At 31.4% G+C, this 10715-nt stretch overlaps 1 protein-coding gene across 1 annotated transcript; it reads right to left on the reverse strand.

The window, feature by feature from the left end:
- Positions 1–5640: 5640 nt before the first annotated feature.
- On the reverse strand, positions 5641–6443 carry LOC125196740 (protein LIGHT-DEPENDENT SHORT HYPOCOTYLS 10-like). The gene has a single exon (XM_048095354.1). The coding sequence runs from the start codon at positions 6307–6309 to the stop codon at positions 5776–5778; it is 534 nt and encodes a 177-aa protein (XP_047951311.1). The 5' UTR covers positions 6310–6443; the 3' UTR covers positions 5641–5775.
- Between the last annotated feature and the right edge of the window lie 4272 nt (positions 6444–10715).

Raw genomic sequence — 10715 nt, forward strand, 5'->3', positions numbered from 1 at the left:
ACGAGAGTGGAGGTCGTTGCCGTTAGAGTTGGTATACTGGAAAATAATGTTTGAAGCTGAACCGTTGCTTGTATACGATAAGCTTCAAACTCACTTTTACCCGTTATGAAAACATGCAATTTTTTCATATTGTTTCTATCTATTAATTTAAGATACTATGTTTAAAAAGTATTTAATGTTTAAAAAGAAATCATAAGTCTTCTGTATTGGAAACTTGAGTAGTGGACATGTTTATCACTAAGGGATTCAGTCGGTACCTTGCAGAAGTAAAACGATAATATTTCACAATCTGGATAGGCTTTTGCTACTATTGGAAATAAAGGTTGCAGTGATAGTCTGAAAGTTCCATACCTAAGGAGACTAACAACACTGGTGTGATGTAACATTGAATTAATCCAACAGTGAGATAAATCTTTCCCGACTATTTATTGAAAGACGAGGCCTCAGTGATTATTATAAGTACTAGATAAAAGTAATCTCTTTCTATTTCCTAAAAATATCTAGGAAATATCTTAAACTTAAAATTTTATATTATTTTACAGTATTAAACTAAAGTTAATTTTATTAGGATTCTAGCACAATCTTACTTTGCATATGTTTACATGAAAAAATTTGCATGGTCATTGTGCAATATGGTCCAATTAAGTGTCGAAGATCATAATTTGGAATTTGTAAGAAAGATGCAATTTTCAGATTATCACTATCCCACATTGGTTATGGGATGGGTCAATTTTTATTTTTAAAAATACAATCAAATAAGAGATGAGATCAATCATAACCTTTAATAACAAATAATTATGGCAACCTAACTTTTTTTTAATATATATAAATACGAATCGTGCTCAAGCCATGACACAATCGCGAGCCAAGAGCTTAAAAGTACAACATAAACAAAGTTGCCACAAAAGTAGAAAAACAGAGGTCAAGGACTTAAACAAACACCCCATAAACCTCACAAAACAAGCACAACCAAAACAAAAACAAGGAGAGCAGTCATGAGAGCACCACTAGCTAGCTACACAAGATACCAAGCAACAAGAATAGCAAGGAAAACGCCTTCAAAACCACTAGGACCGAAGCAAAAAAGAGGTGAAGAGTGAAGACGTACCAAAGCCACCTCCAAAAAGTCATTGAATTATGTATTTTCTTGGGTCTTCTAACTACGTTTAAATCCTCTAAAACCTGATTAGGTGAAAAAGGAAAGACCGGACCCTAACCTTTAATCCATAAACCAAGCTGCAAAAATAGACTAGGATTTTGAAATGTAAATTCACAAAATTATAAGTTATATCAAAATCAGCTATCCTTAAGTAGTGGAGTATCGTGCTGGAAAGTTTATTGTGTGGAATTTATTACACAAAAACCGTGAGTTTCAAAGATACATAAAAATCATACTGCACCTTTAATATGTGAACATGAAACCTCAGACTATAATTACTTTGAAATTCTACAGGACTGATTTATATACCCCACCTATATCTTTTAGAGATGATTGTGCATCTTCAAAAGTAAATTTTTTTTCCTATTGATAAGACACAAATCAAGAATCCATTTTTTTATGTATGCTATTTATGTTATATTATTGATTGCAACAATAATGTTAAAAGTGTAGGAATCATGCTAAGTCTATATTATATTGTTTGCTATTAATTTTATTTTTAGTATATATTAGTATTAATTTATTAAGTGATCATTGTGTATAGTGTATATATATGTGGGTTATTTAAGCAGTAATCCTACTATATCTGCTCTCTTCCAACATTAATAAAGCAATTATTAGGATGCTACGTCTCATTTTACTAACTAATGTACTGCTATTATCTATACTTCTTTTAAGGGTCATGTTTCAGATTCCTTTTAGTTAGTGTATATATGAAGTAATTGGTTGAGCTTACTGATATTGTAATTACAAATTAAAAACAATATTAAGTATATGATTTGGCTGATTAAGAAAATAAAGCTAGCCATGACAAGAAACCCATACTTTAAACAAATTGTACAAATTGTGGGGTGATTAATAAAATGATAGTATGCTACGTACTTTATATAGGCACTACACTTGTTTCAATTTTGTTTTCTCCATGAATTTTATAAAATAAAACATGCCAATAAAATTTTGTAATGTACTTCTTCCGTCCCGCTTTAGGAGTTCCGGTCAATTTCGGGCGTCCCACTTTAGGAGTCCCAGTTGGAATAAACTAATAAAAATGTCTACAAAGTAAGTAAAAAAGTGTTAAAAATGGGTTCCAACATCCATACAACATTTATTTATTACACACTCAATTAAAAATGGATTCCAATATTCACTACAATATTTATTTATTTCACACGCAAACACTTCCTTAAAATATATGCTCGACTCAACCGAGTCTCCTAAAACGAGACAGAGGGAGTATTAGATCAAATCAAATATGTAAAACCAAATAAACTACATTAAATGTGCATCAATTGAGTGACATGTAGCATGTCATTCCCTATATGATGAAAAAATATTTTATACTAGTCTATGGTAAAAAGGTCTGCTATAATTAATATTGTAATCCCAGTTTAACTACTGCTCTCTTCGTCCTGGCTAAAATGAACACATTTCTTAGTAGGCACTATATTTTAGGAGTTGTTGATTAATGTGGTTAATTTAGAGAAAAAAAGAGTGAGTATAAGTATTAAATGGAGAGAAAGAGAGTTGCATATTAAATTGGAGGGGAAAAAAATGGTTGAATATATTAATTGGAGAGAGAAAGTTATCAAAAATAGAAATGTGTTATTTTGTTAAGATAAATTTATAAAAAAAATGTGTCATGTTAATTAGACTATTATGAAGAAATGAAGCTTGTATATATTGTGTTTTTGGTATATCTAAAGATAAATTATACTCCATTTCAATTCCTTCATTTCTTGAATAGTACTATAATTAAATTTGGGATACATTAATTATATAAAAGAATTAGCAGATATTTTTCCATAAACTACTCCCAAGAAAAATTATAGTCCCTTTCAATTGTTACTTGATCTATTGCCAAAAAGGATAAATATTTCCATATCGTGTGTTTTGTCTTTTGCTTGGCCGTGTTGTATTCGATTTTGTAATTTATGGAGTAGTCCTTTAGCAAAAAAAATTTGTTTTTATATAGCATTTCAACTCTCGAATATCATACCAAAGCTATTTGCACATCCCTTTTGATTTTCTTAAATCAATGATTTTCTAAACCAGAAATGTTCACATGCCTAATTTAAGTCATGGCCATACAATTTATAAAAGCCAATACAAGAAAATTGTAAATTTAAATACTCCATCAGTATACAAAATATAGTCTCATTTGTGGACGACACGAATTTTAATGAGAAATTGATAAAGTAAGAGAACACGATAAAAAATAGGTAAAATAAGAGATGGGGTGAAAAAGTGGATGAAATGTGAAAGAGAAAAAATGTAGGTAAAATATGAGATATAAATTTTTCACTTTTAAAAATGGGACTATTTTTTTTCGGACATCGCAAAATAAGAAAATGAGACTATTTTTTATGGGTGGAGGGAGTACCTCCTCCAATCATATTAGTAGCTATAGGGATGGATGGCACACATAAAATTCAAAAATACTTAATGGTTTTGTTCGGGATATTACATATTTGAGTAAAGACCAAAACTGGTCCTGGACATATGCCCATTTTATGATTTTGGTCCTATACTTTATCTTTTGAATTTTTGCATCCTGAACATTTCAACTCGGATCGCAATTGGTCCTACACTAACAATTCCGTCAATTTTATAAACGGTTTTATCCGATTTTGACCGATTTTTAAACGGTTTTAACCCCAATTAAAACCGTTTAAAAATTGACGGAATTGTTAGTGTAGGACCAATTGTGATCCGAATTGAAATGTTCAGTATGCAAAAATTCAAAAGATAAAATATAGGACCAAAATCATAAAATGAGCATATGTTCAGGACCAATTTTAACCTTTATTCTACATATCTAAATGTAGAGCCACAAATTATTCTAAGTATTTTTGGAACGTTAAATATTCTAAAAAGTCTTGGCCCGGTTGTTTGAATTCGATTCATTATGTGATATGGAGTAGTACTAGTATAGCAATTGAAAATTACAAATTTTAATATTATTGGAAAAAAAATGGGGATACTTAAATATTGTAATTTTATTCCTGTTGTCCTTTTGCCTTTTACCTTTTCTCATTTTCTTTGAGCCCATTTTATGCGTATATCAATTTACTATTTCCTCCGTCCATGAAAGAAATCCTATTTAATTTGTGGGCGAGTTTCAAAAATGTGAAAAAAATTAGATCAAATAAGTTAGTGGAATATGAGATTAACTTATATTGATTTTAATTTTATAATAAAATGCGAGCGAAATAAGTTGATGGAATGTGAGACCTAATTACCATTTATGATAAACGTGAAATATGAATCTTATCATGGGACGGACGAAAATGACAACATGAGACATTTTATTGTGGAAATGAGGAAGTAATATTTATTAAAATATCCCTATAATTAAGTGTACCCATTAATTGTAATAAAATGACATTGACAACTTATATTAAGTATAGAATTTTAAAATGCAAGTTGTCACCCAAAAGAATTATCCCTTTATTTTCAAAATAATATCCTAATACATTTTGATTCTCCGTTTGTATGCAACATTATTCATTATGTAGGACTAGGAGTACATTATTATAAAATTGAACCTATCTATTTGAAATGAGTTTCTTTTCCTTCTCCAACAATCTACAAATATATATGTGACATGTTGACATAATGACATGTTGTGAATAGGAAAAAAATATACACAAAATCAAGAAGAAAAAAAGGATTACCAATCTAGATATATACCATTATTAATAATGAAATAAGTTATAGAGGTATATAAAACTAATCAAATAATCTGTTTTATATGCTTAATTGCATACATAAGAATTGATAATGTTAAAAACTTTAAACCTTTTAAAAAAAAAATTTAATATTTTGGGACTAAAAGTATAGAAGAGGAAGTTGTTATTTTTAGTCGCATATTAACTATGAAGGAATTGTTCAACAACTATATGGTAATTAGTTCAATCCCCATACTGATCTTGTAGAAAAGAAACAAAATGACAATTAATTTAAGATTTATTGCGAGAAAGAAAAGGACATGATGATCTCCCAAAATGAATTCATGATCTAGACAAAACAAAAGATCAGACGACTGATCAAGCAAATATATGTAATCAAGAAAATACATGTATTATAAAACTCCTCCATATATTTATGATACATTTATTTGTGTATTTATAATTTAGATGAATCAGCATTAATGGGATCAAGTTCGATGGCAAACACAAGATTGTGCCAAATCCAAAAAGACACAAAATTGGACAAAAGTTGACAAGAAATATGATTTCCTTCATATTATATATTATAAAATACCACATTGGTTTAAAAACATTTTTAAAAAACACATAAAAATTGCCGATTTTTATTTTCTGCACTCTAAAATTCTCATTCCTATTCTCCCCGAGATATGTAGTTGGTGTATCATTTTAACACAGTGAAATTAAATCTGAACTTCGAAAATCTGCTTTAACTTTTGGAGAAAAAGTCTGAAAATTTAGGGTTTTTGGATGATTAGGGTTCCTGTTCCCAACTGCAAAAGACATACATATATTTGTATGAAATAAAATCTTTTGAATTACAAGATTGCACCAAAAGAAAATTAAGAAGTAGCACAGTTTAATAGTATATGATATTATAATATAAATAATAGTATTACCATAGTCAAATTAAATTCCAGAAGATTGCATCTGATGAAAATTTGAGGCCACACCTTCACTATTTTTCTTCCTCTTTCTTTTCTTCTTCTTATAAGGGATTCCGCGGGCAGTCGCCTGGGAATCCCTGACATCCCTGAGATAAACCCTGATGGCCCCGTTGGCAAAAGGGTTTGTCTCAGGGGCCCCACCGTTCTCCTCGTAGGCCGCCCTGAGGCGGCCCACGAGGGCATCTAGGCTGCCCCACGCCTGCCTGAGAGGGCAAGCGCAGGGGCCCACTGGGTCGGGCTGGCCAAAGAAGACGCAGCCGTGGACGTGGACCTTGGTCTTCCCAAACTGATCTAAGTACTTCATGAAATCCAGCACGTGCGTGTAGTTGCACTGCGGCAGCGCCACCGCGGGCCGCTGGTTCTGCAGGTACTGCCCGAAGGTGTTCCAGTCGCGTCGCTTCTGTGATTCGTACCGGCTCAGCTGAGGCCGCGGTGGTGGAGGTGGAGGTGGAGGAGCTGAGGATCCTTCACCACTTGGATCAATATTGGGCATCATCTTTGCTTTTTTTTTTGGTATTTTAATTTATTGAATTTTTGTGGGAGAGAGGATATAGTATATGGTTTGCAAATGGGGAGTGATTTAATTTAAGTGGGTGATCAAATCATGAGGTTATTGAGGAGACAAGAGATGGACCTATCTGAGTGCTTTAAGCCTTTTTTCTTCATTGACAACTCCATTTTCTTCCTTTAATGGTGTATTAAGTTTGGATATTAGTATTTATTAATTAATTGGATTACTTTGTTCATTTTCGGTATATATGCTAGCTAGTGGTAAAAGAATTAAGAAAATAATTTTTAGAACATCCCAACAAAGTTTGAATTATTACATTTTTTTGATAAAAACCGAACATCTATTCAGTCTTATTTTATTCAATTACCTATTTTACTTTCACTTATCTCTTCTACTTCTTTCCTCTCCCATATTTTTTTTTTATTTTTAGTTAATCCATTTAACACAAGTTCTTAATCTTCGTGCCTAAAAATTTTGTCCCAATTTGGTTGGGACAGAGGGAGTACAATATATATCAAGATGTCAAATTATAGAACTATTTTTTGTTAACTTAAAGCCAACCTGGTCAACCACGCTAAATGTTGGGACGATGTATTAGCCTCTGGCTATCGGCAGAAGGAATGCATTGAAATACCAAAAAAAACTAGTTTAGCACATAGATCTTGATTAAGATTTTTCACGCATATACTATCCATGTGAATTGATCAAACCATTTGGTCAATCTCCTACTTCTTAGTGCACTGGATATTGGGACGAAAGATTATTTCTCCGGTTATCGGCAAAAGCAATACTTTGGGTTAAAAAAAACAGATTGACATAGATCATGATTTTTATTTTTCACACATTAATATACTAGTATATCAATTTTTTTTATTCTCAAGTAACTGGATAAAGTTAGGTTTACATATATTTAATGTTCCCCTTTTAGAAATTCAAATACAATGCAAATATGTATGTTGGTGTGTTAGACCAACAAAAATAAGTGAAAGGCGATCACTATAAATAGTGCAATTTGAAAATGAGAGATAATGGGTCATAACTTATACGAAAACAGATCAAAGTAACCTGAGTTAATTAATTAAGGAGAAAGTGAGGCAGCATAAAATCCCACTTTTTCTTGTCGGTTATATTATGAGTTTTCTTCCCTTATATATTAAAATACATGTGCCTTCATTCACATATACATATATACCAATGTCACATATAAATACAAATTATTGTGTACATTATACGTTAAATTCTTATACAGAATCCCATGTTTTTAAATATATATATGCTTTACCTTGCTAGTTTGTTGTACCAAGGCCTGCAGTAGATCAGTTGTCTTTATTTTAGATATATTTTAAATCTCAGTTGTCTTTATTTTAGACATATTTTAAATCTCACTTTTTGTTGTTATGTTTATATATAAAACAAATCGGACTAAAATACCTTTATGGCTGGAAGACTATTATTAAATATTAACTCAACTCATGGCTTCTCACACCCCAGATTAGAGGTACCAAGGTTTACGGTTCCAGCGGTTAACCGCGAAATCGTAACCGGCGGTTACTGTTTCGAACCAGAATCGTGAGAATTTATCTGAACCGAAACTGTCGATTTTAGAACTGTGGTTCGGTTTAGGTTCGAAAATTTCTAAACCGAAACTGTGCCGGAATCGCCCGTTCCAAGCGGTTCCAAGCGGTTCCAAGCCGGAACGGCGAAAAACTACCGAAAAACCGTGAAACCGAGTCGATTCGCAAAAAACCGCAAAGCTGTCGGTTTGGAACCGAAACCGAAACCGGCGGTTTGGAACCGTAACCACGAAACACCCTCGCAGTTCGGTTCCGGTTCAACAATTTTCAAAACCGGAACTGGGTTAACCCAAATAGCTTGTCAATTTAACATGATCAGTGTTAAACATTTATAATTTTAAAAAAATCAGAATCTAAATATGATTATAAACTAAATAGTCCACGATCCGATAAGGTTGAGTTTGAAAATTAGCTTGATCTTCATAGAGTTGACCTGAAATGAGTAGAGTTTCGGTTTTTTATTAGACCAAGGATATCCACTAACGAACCTAATGATAATTTTCATATGTTGATTTGTAAACACCTCGAATGGTGAGATAGTTGGCAGACCAAAGATTTATACTTCACACACAAAGATAGAGATTAAACTTTTAACTGTTTAGTTAAGAATGAACGAATCTCATGCATCTCGACCATACCCTTGATTAGAATCTCATTATTTACTTATCAACTTTCATTACTTTTTTCAACTTTTTTTTAAATGCATGTGAAAATATATTTTGATTTATTATTTGAAAGTATTATTTTATTCTACTTTTATACTTAGTCATAAAAAATTATATGTAAAATTTAAAAATAACAATTATTTATGAAAAAAAAAATGCAATAATCCGACAATTGATCAATTGAAATAGCCCAAACCGAGCAGATTAATCTGATTAACATCCACATCCATTGATTAATAAATATTTTCCATTTACTTGAGTTGATTGTAGGTTATATGTTAGAATAAAAAAGAATCAAAAGACTTCACAGTTTCTATTTTAAATTTGTGAATGGTTTCTTGCGAATAGTGAGCGCAATTCCTGCTAATTGTGAATCCGTGATGGTTCTCATATAGAACAGTGTGATCGATCACTTATTTAATTCATATTTGCCAATTTAGCATATCAATACATGATTTGCCCTTCGAATCAGGCAATTGGTGATATAGGAGTTGAAGTAGGCAATTTTAAAAGCATATAATTAGTAGCATTCGGTTGACTGTTAAAAGATTTGGTTAAATAAATGACATAATAGAAGTCGGTAGATTGTTACAAACACAATGAGTAATAGTATTAAATTGGAGTTATCCATAAAGGTCCCAAAAAAAAGTAGGTGAATCATATATAACTAACAAAAAAATTATTGTAAAAATATTTGGGGTTCAAATTTATCTAAATGAAGTAATAGTTGTCCACATATTCAAATAAAAGATAAATATATATACGTACATAATACCTCTTAATTTCTAATTAGACAGGATCAGACTTTATTTACTTATTAAATTACTACTATTATATTTTAAATACTAAATAATTACGTAGTTACTCCCTCCATCCCACTTAAATGTTCACTTTTCCCATTTAGTTTGTCCTACTCAAGATGTCCACTTTTTATATTTGAAAGTAAATTCATCTCTATTTATTAAAATATTCAATTACATTTTCCTCTCTACTTTACTCCACCTAACAACTCCTTCTAAAATCCGAAACACTCAAGAATGTGGACATCTTGACTGGGATGGAAGAGTGCTAATTTATTTCTATTCATATTGTGAAACCTGAAATAATAGACTATATTATTTTTAGCTAAAGATTTTCTACTCCCTACATCAGCCATTAAACGTTATTTTAAGAAATATTCTCTCCGTCCCCAGAAAATAGACTAGTTTAACAATTTCAGGCCGTCCCCCAAAATTAGACAAAGTCTAAATATGGAAAATTTTTAACCAATTACATATCATTAACAGTGTGGATCCTACAATCCACTAACACACTTCCACTACGTTTTCTCTTTCTTTCTTACTTATTTTCATCTCTTTCTTACTTTACCAATTGCACATTAAAACCCGTGCTCTATACAAGTTTGTCTATTTTTTAGGGACGGAGGAAGTATAATAGAAAGTGAGTTAAAAACGTTAGTGGAATGTTGTTTCTACTTTTATATACTCATCCATCTCATAAAAATATAGACATTTCAAATGGAACGAAAATTAATGCACAGTTGGTAAAGTAAAAGAGAAGAGAAGGATAGTCAAAGTAGTGTTGGTGGATAATGAGATTCACATTATTATTTGTCAGGTGTTGGAAGATGGAAAAAAAGGGAAACTAGTCACGACTCACAAGTAATGAAATATGTTGTAGCTATGGGTTAGCTGTGTTAGCTGTGTTAGACTGATGAGGCAGCATATAAAAGGTGAAGAAGGGAAGGAGATCGCAGCATATTAAAGTTAGTTAAGATGACAGCTGTTAGAGTATCTCTAAGGGGAGAGATAAATGGAGAGGTAAAATCATATAACTATCATATTTATCTTTTTTTTTTATGAAAAATCATTCTTCAATGGGAGATGTATATGAGAAGGTATTATACCTTTCCCATTTTGAAGAGGTATCTTTATCTCTCCATCAATAGAGAGGTAAAATCTTATAACTATCATATTTACCTTCTTTTTGTGAAAAACCATTCTCCAAGGGGGAAGATATTTGAAAAGGTATTACACTTTCTGTTTTTTAATGCATTTTACACTATTATTTTATTGATTTACCTTTCTATATATGTACCTTTTTTCCTTTGGAATGTGTTATGTTTTGGAAGGGTGTATTTCACTTTATGAGA

This window comes from Salvia hispanica, chromosome 6, assembly GCF_023119035.1.
Source record: "Salvia hispanica cultivar TCC Black 2014 chromosome 6, UniMelb_Shisp_WGS_1.0, whole genome shotgun sequence".
In the NCBI taxonomy this organism is placed as follows: Eukaryota; Viridiplantae; Streptophyta; class Magnoliopsida; order Lamiales; family Lamiaceae; genus Salvia; species Salvia hispanica.

Excerpts from the sequence above, each read along its gene's own strand:
- LOC125196740 (XM_048095354.1), bottom strand. The coding sequence starts at position 6,309 with ATGATGCCCAATATTGATCCAAGTGGTGAAGGATCCTCAGCTCCTCCA.